The following is a 14,938-nucleotide window of genomic DNA, read 5'->3' on the forward strand; positions in this document are numbered from 1 at the left end:
AAAGTCAAGATCCTCTTTAAGCCTCTTGCTTTATTTAACAGAAAAGCTTATTCCAAGCTGAGATGCTTCACCAGCCTATCCACTGAGAGGGAAGAGCTAGTACTCTTAGCCTAGGAAATAAGCAAACCAGGGCGCTTTTGAGAAAGGAGGCAATATTAATAACTATGCCAGGCCAGCAGGCATAAACCAAGACTGTCCCAAGTGAAGGACATGTGATCCCCATATGCAGGTCTGAGAGAGGGTCCAGGCAAGGCGTTTCCTATCAAGCCTCCCATCTGACCTCTACGCTCTGTGAGGGAAGGAACTGCTGCACCTAGTGTGTCTACACAGAGGCGGCTTATTTCTGGAGGGCTCATATCTACTTGGAGCAACCTCATAACACTGAAAGGTGCTAAGAGCTAACTTTTATTAAGCACTTATGAAGTGCCAGGTACCCTGGGGAGTACTTTACATGCATTAGCCCAGTTAATTCTCACCAAATCTTTATGAGGTAGGTAGATTTATTATCTTCCATTGATGAAACTAAAGAGGTTAACACCTTCAAGGCCACACATCTAGGGTGGAGGAACAGGGATTTGAAACTAGGCTAGGCCAGGCGGGGTGGCTCACGCCTTTGCCTTTAATCCTAGCACTTTGGGAGGCCAAGGCGGGAGAGTCGCTTGAGCTCAGGAGTTTGAGACCAGCCTGAACAAGAGTGAGACACATCTCTACTGAAAATAGAAAAAATTTAACCGGGCGTGGTGGCGTGTGTAGTCCCAGCTACTCGGGAGGCTGAGGCAGGACGATCGCTTGAGGCCAAGAGATGGAGGTTGCTGTGAGCTAGGCTGACGCCACGGCACTCTAGCCCAGGCAACAGAGCGAGACTCCTGCTTCAAAAAGAAAAAGAAAAAGAAACTAGATGAGAAACTAGAGAACCTTAGTTCTTCATCACTGTTCATACCACTGCCTCAGTTTTTCTTGACACCCCGCTCCCGCCCCCAAGCCACATGCAGCCAGGACCAGGGACATCAGAGGCCACACAGCTAGGGCATCGGAAAGCTCTGGCTTCACACAAACACCAGACTGACAGCAGGTGGCAAGCTTGTCCTCTTCTCAAGCTAGCACTGGAAGGGCTGCTAACTTGGAAGGCCAAGGGTGGGTGGAGCTACTATTCTGAAACGCCTGCAGGTCCCTACCAGAGAATCCCGCAGGGAAGCGGGCAAGCAGCACCGAGCAATCGCCAGTCTTCTAGGTTAACCTTTGTAGCCGGCTTGAGGTCTCAGTGAGGCTTTGAACTGCAACTAACGGCCACAGATATGTCAGTGTTGGAAAGCTTCTTCGACGTACTTCGTTTAGAATTACCCAACTTTGCCAAAAGCCATCTTTATTACATGTCCCCCCACGGTTGTTTTAAGTTTCTTCTACTCGAGCGCTTACCACTTGGGCAGGCTCATTATGAGAAAATGTTCGATTTGCATGTACCCTGGACACGGGGCAAGGCTGGAAAACATTCTAGCACGACACATGACAGAGACCCAGAGAGGGTAAGAGACTAGCTAGACGTGGCAGAGCGCCCAGGGGCTAGGACCCAGCTCCCCGCTACGTCTAGCGCCTACGTCACCAGGACTCCGCCCCCGAGTCGGCGGAGGAGCCTAAAGCAGCAAGAGCCTCCAACAGGTTTCAAATGTGCCCCGTGCCCCCTAGTGCGCACACTCAGTTCAACCCTGCCGGCGCACCGCCCACCCAGATCCTCGGGCTGCAGCGGGCGTGCTGGCGGCGGAAACTAAGGCGGGGGCGCGCTTGTGAGTTCATTCCTTCGTCGGTCCACCTCCTAAGGCCGACAAAGCTGTCTCCCCCTCTACAGAGGTGGATGGAGCAGCAGGGAAGGACGGGAGGAAGGGGAGGGGGCCGAAAGCAAGTGGGGTCGGATGAACCGGCCGACCCTGCCACACTCAAGATGGCGGCCCTGCCGTGGCGAGGTCCCTCAAAGGCGGTACCAGCGCATGCGCAGCGCGGAGTCCCTGCCCGGGACACAAGATGGCGGCAGCGGCGCTGGGGAGGGCGAGGCGGAGGCGGCAAAACGGGCGGTCGAGCAGAACGTGTAGCCCCGTCCCCTCGACTCCGCTCCGGGCAGGTAAGAGTCCCAGGAAGCCATGGTCCCGCTGCGAGCCACGCCAGGGCCTGGGGATCCGAAGCCGGACGGCAGTGGCCCCTCCGGCGCTTTCCGCTCGGGGCTGCCGCTTGCCCTGTCTCTGTCGCCGCCGCCATCTTAGACCCGCGGGTGGGCAGCCGGGTCAGTGGCCGAGGTGAGCGAGGTGGGCCTGGAGAGCGCGGGCGCAGCGGCCTCTAAGGCCCCTCCGCTGCTGCCGCCGCCACCGCCTTTGTGTCGGGCTCCGACTCTGAGTCGCCTGAGCCCGGGGGCGGGAGCGCGCGGCGGGGCGGGGGGCGGAGCCCGGGAGATGGGCCGGCGCGCGCGCGCCAAACAGCCCGCCCCCGCTGGGGTTGGGGGAGGGGAAGGTGCACGCGCGCCGGGCTCGCCCCCGGCTGCGCGCTCTTGTGCGCCTGCGCACTTTGCAAGCCCTTTGACTCCTCCCTACTGGGCCGGAGAATTCTGATTGGTACATTACTAGGATGCTCCCGCCCCTTCTTTCTCCAATCTTCGAGTCGGACTCTTTTCCTTCTGGTGTTTTCTACTGGGTTCGCCGATAGAGTTGTTTATCCTTAAGCCGAGCTTGTTAGACTGCAGTGTGCGTGGGAGTTGGGAAGTCACAGGATAAATAAAAATGTTATCTTAACAGGAGCAGCTGTGTCTTTGTGGGAGCGTACGATATGCTAGCTAGACTGTCTCATAGAGGTCGAGTGGTTCCCGTTTTTAAGCCAGAAAGCTGCGGAAGGGCCCGGAACGCAGTACCAAGGCCACAGAGCTGCTGCACCCAGATTCCATAGGGAATTACGTTTTTCTTTCTCTCTCTCTTTTGTGTTTTTTTTTTGTTTTTGTTTTTGTTTTTTTTTTTAGGCAAGCACGAAAATTCGGTTTATTGAGGAGAGAAAGATAGGATTATAGGGCAAGAGCAGGACATAGGTTTACAGAGCATGGTACATATGCCACAGGTGACCACCAGACCCATTGTCGCAGCAGGGCAAGCAAAAGAAAGGGCAAAAAGCTAAGTTTTTGTTAATCATAAAAAAAATTGGTAAATTTTTCAAATGGTGTGAGGTGAAAAAATTAGCCATCCTGTCTCCCAGTTATTCTTAGGGTGCATTTAGAAAATTGTTGTGTACCTCCCCTCGCCATTTCTGGCTCCTGATATGTGGCGTGAGGTACAAGAATCTGAATTTTATTTTTTTTATTTTTATTTTTTTCCCCCCAAACCCCCAGATAATTTTGATGCACAGCCCGTTTCCGTGTGGAAATGCTGCAGTGTCCCTGTTTGGCCTCTCATTAAGTAAGCTATGCTCGTTCTGCCCCTTCTGCAGAGTTCATCTACCTGGTGCGTCAATATCACAGGATATTTCTTGGGAAAAATAATTTTTCAATAAAGACAAACAAGATACATTACATAACGTGTTTGCATGTTTTTACTTTTTTCAAGGCATTATTCAAAGAAGTGTATCTTTTAGTTACCGTGGGTGGTTTGGGATTGTGCCCCAGATCCATGAGATGTATATTTGTTCACTTTTCTCTGGTCTAAAGGCACTTTAGTTGGCAGGACCCAGTGTACAAAATGACAGTGTGGGCCCCTCGTTGGAAAATTATGAAAAGTTTTAAGACGGTGACAACAGAGCATTAAACCAAGCTCAGGGCTTTCTCAAACTTGGGGACCTGTGCAACCATGCAGATCACAAGCCCATGAAGGCGAACCTATTGGTTGGGAAGCTTGAGAAGTAACAGTTTCACTCCCTGAATCTCCAGGACCCTTGCCCTCCAGTGTGTCCTGCCCTGGGAGCTCCCAACTTGCTTTATGTCCTTGCCCCTCTTGCTGTTGTCCGTGCCCTGCAGCATTTCACAGGTCTATGACACTCTTTTCTTCTATTTGCTCTCCAGCTGCTGATGCAAGGAATCCCCTGGGCCCCCGTCCACTCCACTGCTGACCAGCCCACGCGCCCGTGCTGAGCCTTCCTGCAGGCCTCTCCTCTGCCTCTGTGGGACCCTGTGACGTGTGGGTCCATCCGGCTGGAGAAGAAAACCCTCTCATGCTAGCGTTGCAGACCCCAGAGGGTGAGAGAAAGGGGGATCTCATTCAACCTTGAAACCTATGGGCCTGGCCCCCGAGGCACCAGGAATTCCTCCTCCCCAGAGAACCAAGGAGAACCAAGGCAGCTCTGGCTTTTTCTTCCCTTGGTTAGTGGTTCTAAGTCTTTTTGTTATCAAGCTCTATTTTGTTGTATATATGTTCTGTTGCCCCCTGTATTTTTCTCTGCCAAACTGTACTGATAGAGTAAGCATTCATTTTCCCCTTTCCAAATTAACAAAGACGTCTATGACTGAGTGTACAATAAAATCAATGTCCCGATGATTCCTATGATGTCGTTAACAACCAATCAGAGCTTCTAATCAGCATGAGATAAACTGTGACCACAATGAGTTGATAAAATTTCAGCATGCAAACATAATTGATGTTTAAACTTGCCTTTGTGGTCTTATTGGGGGTAAAGGTTTGATTTCTTTTGGGTGTTGTGACATACTGAAAACAGCTTTAGCATCACCAGTCCGATCACAGTTGTCCCCTAGGCGTCTGACAGCTCCAGGCCAAGAACCACTTTGGCCACTGAGGCTTGTGCTGAGTGTGCTTCGGTGGGACAAGTAGGGAATACAGATCTGAAGAAACTAGCCTCCTTGCTGCAAGTAAATTTTCACCTGGGCGTTACGAAGGACTGAATTAGTCCTTCTTGGTTGCACTGGTTCTTTCAGTGACAGATTGCTTCCTGCCCCACAGTGTAAAATGAGGCGACTGATTCAGTTCTATGCCCGTTCCCCAGGTGTGCTTTGTTCCATTTAGATTTGACTACGTGGGAGCAGTAAAATCCCATTTCCCAAGAGTTGTCACTCTTCCTTCTTGTAGGAATAGCTTCTCAGGAGTACACATTGTTCTGATTGTTTGCGACTCTTGGTACTTTGTAAATATTTGCAGAATTAATAGCTGAGCTCTGGAGAGAGCTGAATTGGACCCAGTTCCTATTCCTGGAAGTTCTGACAGTCTAATGGGGAAACAAGCCCAGCTGATAGACCAAGGCATCGGAGTGCTATGATGGAGGTGTTCATGGCCCTGAGGAGGGACTCTGACCACTTAGCCTGGAGAGGGGAGAGTCAAGGAAGGCTTCCTGGAAGATCTGAACCCAGCAAGTCAGGCAGGGAGTTGGGGGACAGGTATTTCAGGCAGAAGGAACAGAAGGAGTGTACCTATTTTACAGTTGAGGGATCTGCAGCTTAGATCCCAGGATTCCTGTGGCACCACACCGGCCCTCCAGGACAGGATTGGATTTCTCCATGTCTGGGGGTGGTCACTGGGGCCCTCAGTGGATTATAATTGGTGGGTGGAGGGGTGGAGCTGACAGTCTTCCATCCTGTGTGTGACAGGTCCCGTGTGGGTGCTGAGATGGCCAATGAGAATCACGGCAGCCCCCGGGAAGAAGCGTCCCTGCTGAGTCACTCCCCGGGCACTTCCAATCAGAGCCAGCCTTGTTCTCCAAAGCCAATCCGCCTGGTGCAGGACCTCCCAGGTACTGGCGGGGAGCAGTGGTGGGTGGCGGGGTAGGAAGGGTACCCTGGGAGCAGCCCTGACCCTGGCTGGTCCCCCGCCTGTTTGCAGAGGAGCTGGTGCATGCGGGCTGGGAGAAGTGCTGGAGCCGGAGGGAGAACCGCCCCTACTACTTCAACCGATTCACCAACCAGTCCCTGTGGGAGATGCCCGTGCTGGGCCAACATGATGTGATTGTGAGTGCCAGCCTGGAGTGGGGGTCTCAGAGCAGCCTCTGGCACCTGGTCTTCCCCAAATGTACCCCAAGCAGCTGTTATGGCCTAGCACTGTTCTGGCACCTGCAGATACAATGACAAGCAAGACAGACACGTTCCCTACCCTCATACAACCTACACTCAAGTAGGGGAGACTGACACACAGATGATTAGAATAGGGTAGGATACTGAGCTGCTGCTGCGGGCTGGGCGCTGCACAGCAATGCAGGCGCCAACGAGATAGATGTGCTGCCTGCCCTCGCAGAGCGCCCACGTCTGCCACAGTTGTGGTACTTGTATGAAGAACAGTGTTAGAGTGCATCAGGGTCCTGACCTGGTCTGGGGAAGGGGAGCGGACAGGAAAACACTGACTCTGAGGATCAGTGTTTAAGGTGAGGAGTTTAGCTAAGTGAGAGTGGCAAAAGGGGAGGAGGAGAGTTCTAGGAACTGAAACGGCAATGTGACGGGAAGAGCAGGCGTGAGGTATTTGGTGGGAACGTGGGCTTTTTGGTCCCTCTCAGGGCAGCCTTTCTTTATGGGGCACAGTCAAGCCAGTTGGCAGCTTCATTTTGCAAGTGAAGACATGAGGTTCAGAGAGGGGACTTGATTGGCCCAAGACCTCACGGTTAGCAATTAGGCAGAGCACTCGCACTTTGACATGACTTCAGGGCTACACTGCTAAACACACACATACTTTGGTGTCACCAAAGATGTTCCATCCACAGGGTCTTGCTTCCTTAAAAATGAGCATTTCTTGAGTTTTTCCTTTATTCCTGATTTTCCTTTTTTTTTTTTTTTTTGAGACAGAGTCTCACTCTGTCACCCTGGCTAGAGTGCCGTGGCGTCAGCCTAGCTCACAGCAACCTCAAACTCCTGGGCTCAAGCGATCCTCCTGCGTCGGCCTCCCGAGTAGCTGGGACTATAGGCATGCGCCACCATGCCCAGCTAATTTTTTCTATATATTTTTAGCTGTCCAGATAATTTCTTTCTATTTTTTTAGTAGAGACGGGGTCTCGCTCTTGCTCAGGCTGGTCTTGAACTCCTGAGCTCAAACGATCCACCCGTGTCGGCCTCCCAGAGTGCTAGGATTACAGGCGTGAGCTACCACGCTCGGCTGTGATTTTCATTCTGTTCTTAAGGAAAATACATTAACATGCTCTGAGCACTGATCTCATGCTAGATGCCATGTTAAGACATACTCACTGATTCATTTAATAACCTTCTCAGTGGCAAGGTAAGGCTCAGCATGGCCATTCAGAAGGTGAGGGAACTGGAAGGGAAGTAACTCGCCCAGGTCACACAGTTGCAAGTAGCAGGCAGGAGTGGAGCCCGGTGTTCTCTCCCTGCGTCCCAGCTCCTCTGCTCTTTGAAGAGTAGGAGCAGGGGCAGGAGAGCATGAGGATTGTAAAGTACTGGGGCTCCTAGGCCACTGGCCCCGGTTGCAACTCTGCTGGTCTCCCTCCACCAGTCGGACCCTTTGGGGCTGAATGCGACCCCACTGCCCCAAGACTCAAGCTTGGTGGAAACCCCCCCGCCTGAGAACAAGCCCAGAAAGCGGCAGCTCTCGGAAGAGCAGCCAAGCGGCAATGGTGTGAAGAAGCCCAAGGTGAGTGTGTCTGCGGGCTCTCAGCAACTGGCTGGTGAGTGGCCAGCTTAGGCAGCCAGCAGGCTCCCTGCAGGGGACGGGCATCTGCAGGGCCTCCGCAGGCTGTACAGGAGGGGGGCCCGGGACGCAGCTCACCAGGTGTACACAGTGTTCGATGGAGCCTGTTTGCCAAAGCTCCTGAACTGATGCCTCTGTGACTCTTTTGCTCTAGATTGAAATTCCTGTGACACCCACGGGCCAGTCGGTGCCCAGCTCCCCCAGCGTCCCAGGAACCCCAACACTGAAGATTTGGGGTACATCTCCTGAAGATAAACAGCAGGCAGCTCTCCTCCGACCCACTGAGTGAGTCCCTGCTGATTGGCTAGGGGGTACCCGCTGCTGCCAGCCAGCCTACCCAGGACTGTGGGGTGGGGTATGGTAGTGGCAGGCATGGCATCCTCATTGCTCCTGTCTCTGCCCCAAGGGTCTACTGGGACCTGGACATCCAGACCAATGCTGTCATCAAGCACCGGGGGCCCTCGGAGGTGCTGCCCCCCCATCCCGAAGTGGAGCTGCTCCGCTCTCAGCTCATCCTGAAGCTTCGGCAGCACTACCGGGAGCTGTGTCAGCAGCGAGAGGGTAACTGCCTCGGGCTGCAGCCTCCTTTGTTCCCATCCACCTCTAGTGAGAGCCCGCTTGGCCAGACAGGCTGGGGTGGCACAGTGGAGCCCAGTGTGCTGTGGAGGGCGCAGACCTGTTGGAATCCTGGCTCCAACCGCTGGCTCTGTCATCTTGGGCTCATCGCTTAACCCCTCTGCACTTTAGTTTCCTTGTCTGGAGGATGGCTGGAATCAGCAACAAAGATCATCACGAACGCTCCAGAGCGCTTGTATTTGCCAGGCACTGCTCAATGCCTTACTGTATACCGGCTAAGCATCCCTCATCTGAAACCCTTAGGACCAGAATTGTTGCAGATTTGGGTTTTTCTTTTTTGAATTTTAGAATATTTGCATGTACAAAATGAAATATATTGGGGATGAGACCCAAGTCTAACTACGAAACTCATTTATGTTTCACGTATACTCTACATGCATAGCCTGAAAATAATTTTACGAGAAACAGTTTTGACTCCATTTTAATGGTGACCCATCACATGAGGTCAAGTGTGGAGTTTTCCACTTGTGGTGTCATGTTGGCACTCAAAAGGTTTTGGATTTTGGGTCAGGCATGGTGGCTTATGCCTGTAATCCTAGCACTTTGGGAGGCCAAGGTGGGAGGATTGCTTGAGGCCAGGAGTTTGACACCAGTTTGGTTAACACAGGGAGACCCCCATCTCTACAAAAAATAGAAAAATTAGCCAGGTGTGGTGGCGTGCACGTATAGTCCCAGCTACTTGGAAAGCTGAGGCAGGAGGATCACTTGAGCCCAGGAGAGTTTGAGGTTGCAGTGAGCTACGATGACCCCACTGCACCCTAGCCTGGACAACAGAGTGAGACCCTATCTCAGGGGAAAAAAAAAAGTTTGAATTTTGGATTTTCAGATTAGGGGTGCTCAACCTATATCTGTAAAAGAGCATAAAAGTGGTGAGTATCTGTACCTCACAGATTACAGGAGTAAGTGAAATGGATCGGTACTCAAACTGCAGTTTTAAATTTTTATAATTAGTAAATCTATTTAACTTTGCTCAAATATAGAATCTCCCCCAACCCCATTTTTTTTACCCTATGTAATACTTTTTAGCATTCTTTATAAAACTAGTGATTCGGCTGGGCTCAGTGGCTCACACCTGTAATCCTAGCATTCTGGGAGGCCAAGACAGGAAGATCGCTTGAGGTCTAGAGTTTAAGACCAGCTTGAGCAACAGTGAGACCCTGACTCTACTAAAAATAGAAAAAAATCAGTCGGGCATGGTGGCACACACCTATAGTCCAGGCTACTCAGGAGGCTGAGGCAGGAGGATCGCTTGAGCGCAGGCGTTTGCAGTTGCATTGAGCTATGATGATGCCACTGCACTCCAGCCTGGAAGACAGAGTAAGACTGTCTCAAAAAAACAAAAACAAAAAACTAGTGACTCTCAGAATATTCTTTGGGAAATGTGGCCTAGAATGTAAGCTTCTAAAGTAACAGGGACTGTGTCTTGCTTAACTGCCCAGTGTGGTGCCTCCTGTGTGTCAGGCCCCGAGTGGAACCTGTTGATTAAATCCAGGGTTTCAGGACCTCTCCTGTCCTACAGGCATCGAGCCGCCTCGGGAATCTTTCAACCGCTGGATGCTGGAACGCAAGGTGGTGGACAAAGGCTCTGACCCTCTGTTGCCGAGCAACTGTGAGCCAGTTGTGTCACCTTCCATGTTTCGTGAAATCATGAATGATATTCCTATCAGGTACAGCCCCACAGGGATGATCTTGGGCCCTTTGATTTCTGTGCCCAGTCATGTGTAGAAGTGCTGACTCTGCCTGCTCTCTAACCCAGGTTATCCCGAATCAAGTTCCGGGAGGAAGCCAAGCGCCTGCTCTTTAAATATGCAGAGGCTGCCAGGCGGCTCATCGAGTCCAGGTTTGGCTCCATCTCCTGCCCCAGGCAAGATGGGTCTGTGATTAGATGGGGAGGTTGTAGGCACTCCAGCCACTCTCACACAGGGCTCTTGTCATTGCTCTTGGTTGCAGAAGTGGGGGCTGGCTCCCAAAGGCAGAACAAGGCTGCAGTGTAAGCCTAGGGGTTGGTGCCCGAGAAGCCAGTGAAAGGGGGATAGGAGGAGTGAGGAGGGTGGAGCAGGCAACTTAACAGCTGGCCGCTGTGCAGAGCTGAGCCACCCTTCTCCCGCCCTTGACTGGCAGGAGTGCGTCTCCCGACAGCAGGAAGGTGGTCAAGTGGAACGTGGAAGACACCTTCAGCTGGCTCCGGAAGGACCACTCAGCCTCCAAGGAGGACTATATGGTGAGTGGGCCCCAGGCTGACGAGGCCAGTTTTAGGGCTTTGTGGCCACTTCCTCCAGGAAGCCTACTCTGCCTGTCCATGCTGTGCAGGGCCTCCCCCAGCTGCCTATCCTTGTGCAGTACAGACCATTGACACTCCTCAGTCCCCAAACTCTTGACTATGGAGATGTTTCTCTAGGCTCCTGGCTTTCTCCCAAAGAACGTTCCCATTAACAGTCTTAATGGAATCCCATGCTTGGCCACATACCACCAGTAGCTGCCTTTTCAACTTAATGAATGCACAGCATCTCCCTTGAGTAGATTTTTGGAGAGAGGCTGACAAACTTTTTCTGTATGTATGTGTTCATAGCATAATCAAGAGCTACCATCAGATTCAGTTCCCTACTTTTAATGTATCCAAAGCAATTCTGTTTTCTGGCCAAAACCTATCACTTCTTAAACCTCTCCACCAGCACTAGCAATGGGCTTTCTTTTCAGGACCATTTTTCACAAGAGACAAGGTTTCGCACTTCACGATAGTAACTGTGTACTTGACACGTAGAGAGTGACGAAGGTAGGTGTGCTCACTAGCCAGAGTGACTCATTTCACTCTTCAGTTTTACACGTGTGATTCAGCAAAATTGCAAATGCCTACAGTCATCCTTGCAAGTAGCTAAAAGCTCAAATTTCAAACCTGCAACAACCAAGCACCCCGTTTTGTAATCAGTTCTTTCCCCGATAGACTGCAAATGCTATAAGCTGGGACGTGCTGGTTTGTGGTTTGTCTGTTTCTTCAGTAATTATGGGAAGTAGCACAGTGTAACCCCAAGAAAAGCTTCTGGCATTTATTGGACACTTACTGTATGGCTGGGGCTTGGTAAGCCCTAAGGGGAATGATCACATCTAATATTCAAACTGCCCTTTTAGGTATTTTGTGTTCCCTTGACACTGCTGAATAAGATTCAGGGAAGCCAAGGGACTTGTCCAAGTAACAGAGCTAGCAAGTAGCAGAGCTGGTCTCAAACGAGGACTGCTGGAATCCAACACCCCTACAGTTACCTGCCAGCCCAGCTGAGGCCCTCTGGCCTCCGCTGGTGCCCTGATCAGAAGTGTCTCCTCCAGGATCGCCTGGAGCACCTTCGGAGGCAGTGTGGTCCCCATGTCTCAGCTGCAGCCAAGGACTCCGTGGAAGGCATCTGCAGCAAGATCTACCACATCTCCCTGGAGTATGTCAAACGGATCCGAGAGAAGCACCTTGCCATCCTCAAGGAAAACAACATCCCAGGTGAGCAAGGTGGTGGGGAGCCAGGTGTGACGCCGTCAACTCTGTATCCCTGACGCCCTGATGGAAGTAACAAGTGAGGCTGAGCCTCAGGCCAGGGATGGGTTTGGGGCAGAACCTGCTGTCCTCTGGCAAACAGAGAAGTGATGAGAAAGGGGAGCCAGAAGTTGGTGGAGAAAGATGGGCCAGGGATAGGTCGTGAGGTGGACCTAGGTTTACATCCATCCTCTGCAAGCCTCGGTTTCCCCAGACTGAGGCATCACACCTGGCCACAGCATTGTGAGAATATTCATAGGTAACTCAAGTAAACCACCTGGCCCAAAACGATCCCCAAGTTAGATATCATGACTATTATGACGAAGGGGACGCAGTGCTCATACTTCTCCTGGCAGCGAGACCCATGGACCTGAACCTGCCTGCCAGGCCCTGAGCGCGGCCAACTGGGGCCAGCTTCAGTGCTGAGTGTATTTGACACAGACCACTGGTTTCTGGCCCTGCCAACTGTCTGGTTGTTTTTTGTTTTGAATGGCTTTTTTTCCCTTTCTGCTGAAACTGAACCACAGTTTACTGAACCGTGGAACGAGACTTTCCCCCCGTTGGTATGAAGCAAGTGTGTAAAGCACGCAGCACACAGCAGGCACTGAGGCTGCCCAGGGTGAGACTGAGCAGAGTGGGGACAGGGCAGCCCCTTACTGCTCGCTCTACCCACAGAGGAGGTGGAAGCCCCTGAGGTGGAGCCCCGCCTGGTGTACTGCTACCCAGTGCGGCTGGCCGTGTCCGCACCCCCTATGCCTAGCGTGGAGATGCACATGGAGAACAACGTGGTCTGCATCCGGTATAAGGGAGAGATGGTCAAGGTCAGCCGCAACTACTTCAGCAAGCTGGTAAGAACAGGGGTGGGGAGGCGGGCCCCAGCTGATGGCATGAGTTAGGGCCTGGGGTCTTTTTTGACCAGAGTCCTAGCAGGAGACCAGTGACAAGGGCATGACGGACTCCTTCTGAAGCCCACCACTTTCTGTCCCACAGTGGCTCCTTTACCGCTACAGCTGCATTGATGACTCTGCCTTTGAGAGGTTCCTGCCCCGGGTCTGGTGTCTTCTCCGACGGTACCAGGTACAGGCCTGGGACAGCCGGGGGAGGGCTCCCCTGGAGGGAGCTGGGAGGCCAAACCCCAGATGCTGACCTCGGTCCCTCTGCAGATGATGTTTGGCGTGGGCCTCTATGAGGGGACTGGCCTGCAGGGATCACTGCCTGTGCACGTCTTTGAGGCCCTCCACCGGCTCTTCGGCGTCAGCTTTGAGTGCTTCGCCTCACCCCTCAACTGCTACTTCCGTCAGTATTGTTCTGCCTTCCCTGACACAGACGGCTACTTTGGCTCCCGAGGGTAAGAGCCAGGGGCTGCTGAGCCCCACTGCCCAGGCCCGGGAAGCTGTCCTCCAGAGCACAGGTCCCGTCCTGGCCAGCTGCTTTCCGATGCTTTAGGGCTTTGGAGTCAGGCAGTCCTGAGTGTAGCCCCTGCCTCCACCACTTAACCAGCTGTGTGAACTTAACCTCTGGGAGCCTCAGCTTTTCTGGCCCTGTGGCAGGCATGTGACACGTCCGTCCTGGCCTGTGGGTTCCTCAGCTCAGGGTTGGAATAGGAACACATGGTTCCAGGCCCTGAGAGGAATGAGAAGTGATGACACAGACCTCAGAGACCTTATAAGCTGGGGGAGGGGGGGAAATGCAGAGGGGGAGCACAGACGGAAGATAGTGCTTTCTCCAAGGGGAAGAAATGGCTAAGCAATCAAGAGATCCAAAGCTCAGCACCCTGGGGAGATCCTGGGTGTAGCATATTCTGTGGTGGCAGGGTGCTCAGAACTGGATTTGAACTCCAGCTCCTCCAGCTTGGTGGGCATAGGCATACAAGCCTGAGCCTGTCATTCCTTCCATGGAGATGGTTAGACCTTGTCCTAGGGTAAATTATCAAGGGTGGGTGCTGGCCTCTGGCCTGACCAGGGCTATCTCTAGCATGGCTGCCTGGGGTAGGGGTGGCACCAGTTTCTGGTTGAGGGACTGAGTCCTGATGGGACTTTAAATGCTCACCCCTGTTCCCAGGCCCTGTCTAGACTTCGCCCCGCTGAGTGGTTCCTTTGAGGCCAACCCTCCATTCTGCGAGGAGCTCATGGATGCCATGGTTTCTCACTTCGAGGTGGGTGTGCTGGTGCTGCTGCTGGGGTGGGGGTGGGGGTGGGGGACAGGCAGGATGGCCAGCCACCTTGGGGCAGCCCTTGATGTCACCCTGTGCTCTCTCCCACAGAAACTGCTCGAGGGCTCACTGGAGCCACTGTCCTTCATCGTGTTCATCCCCGAGTGGCGGGAACCCCCCACACCAGCGCTCACCCGCATGGAGCAAAGCCGCTTCAAACGCCACCAGCTGGTCCTGCCTGCCTTCGAGCACGAGTACCGCAGTGGCTCCCAGCACATCTGCAAGAAGTGGGTGCCGGGGAGGGCAGGGGAAGGAGGGCCGGGATGACCAGGCGGGGCTGGTCAGGCCAGGCCAAGCCCCACCCTGAGCAGCTGCCTTTGCCCACAGGGAGGAAATGCACTACAAGGCTGTCCACAACACAGCCGTGCTCTTCCTACAGAACGACCCTGGCTTTGCCAAGTGGGGGCCGACGCCTGAGCGGCTGCAGGAGCTGAGCGCCGCCTACCGACAGTCAGGCCGCAGCCATGGCTCTGGCTCTTCCTCATCGTCCTCCTCGGAGGCCAAGGACCGGGACTCTGGCCGTGAGCAGGGCCCTAGCCGCGAGCCTCACCCTACTTAACACATCCTGCGGGGAGGAGGAGCCCCAGGGGTGCTGGTATGGACTGCTAGGACTTGGGCCTGTGGGAACTGAGTGGACCCCAGGGCCCTCCTCCTGGGTGGCAGCAGGACTTCAGCTGCCACTGACATAGGAAGATGATGGCTCTGCTAGGGCTCTCCCTCCCTGCCTTTATCCCCCAACTCCCCACCTCAAACTCACTCCAAGCCCCCTGTAAATAGGCCCCCTGCTGTCCCAGCCCCACCCTGTTCCCACCTTGTTTCATTTGTAAAAGGAAATACAGAAACCCCTCCAACAACATGTGAGGGTCTTGAGGGCAGAGAAGGCTGAGGAACCTGGGGCTACTTCCGGGACCACACCCCTCTACATCCAGGCTCTCCTTCTCATGACCCCTGGACCTTCACACCCCATCCCAGGGTCCC

At 53.3% G+C, this 14,938-nt stretch overlaps 1 protein-coding gene across 2 annotated transcripts; it reads left to right on the forward strand.

The window, feature by feature from the left end:
• Positions 1 to 1,708: 1,708 nt before the first annotated feature.
• On the forward strand, positions 1,709 to 14,519 carry PCIF1 (phosphorylated CTD interacting factor 1). Of its 2 annotated transcripts, none has more exons than XM_069496272.1 (17): positions 1,709 to 2,113; positions 4,025 to 4,321; positions 5,558 to 5,700; positions 5,790 to 5,914; positions 7,401 to 7,538; positions 7,750 to 7,880; positions 8,002 to 8,156; positions 9,751 to 9,898; positions 9,988 to 10,071; positions 10,353 to 10,452; positions 11,553 to 11,715; positions 12,424 to 12,596; positions 12,739 to 12,825; positions 12,912 to 13,096; positions 13,810 to 13,903; positions 14,012 to 14,187; positions 14,288 to 14,519. In XM_069496272.1, the coding sequence occupies exons 2-17, from the start codon at positions 4,236 to 4,238 to the stop codon at positions 14,517 to 14,519; spliced, it is 2,220 nt and encodes a 739-aa protein (XP_069352373.1). In that variant the 5' UTR covers positions 1,709 to 2,113; positions 4,025 to 4,235. The 2 variants fall into 2 exon arrangements, with proteins under 2 accessions (XP_069352373.1, XP_069352374.1); XM_069496273.1 differs by having other exon boundaries at positions 4,025 to 4,198.
• Positions 14,520 to 14,938: the final 419 nt, after the last annotated feature.

Source organism: Eulemur rufifrons, chromosome 20 (assembly GCF_041146395.1).
Source record: "Eulemur rufifrons isolate Redbay chromosome 20, OSU_ERuf_1, whole genome shotgun sequence".
Lineage (NCBI taxonomy): Eukaryota > Metazoa > Chordata > Mammalia > Primates > Lemuridae > Eulemur > Eulemur rufifrons.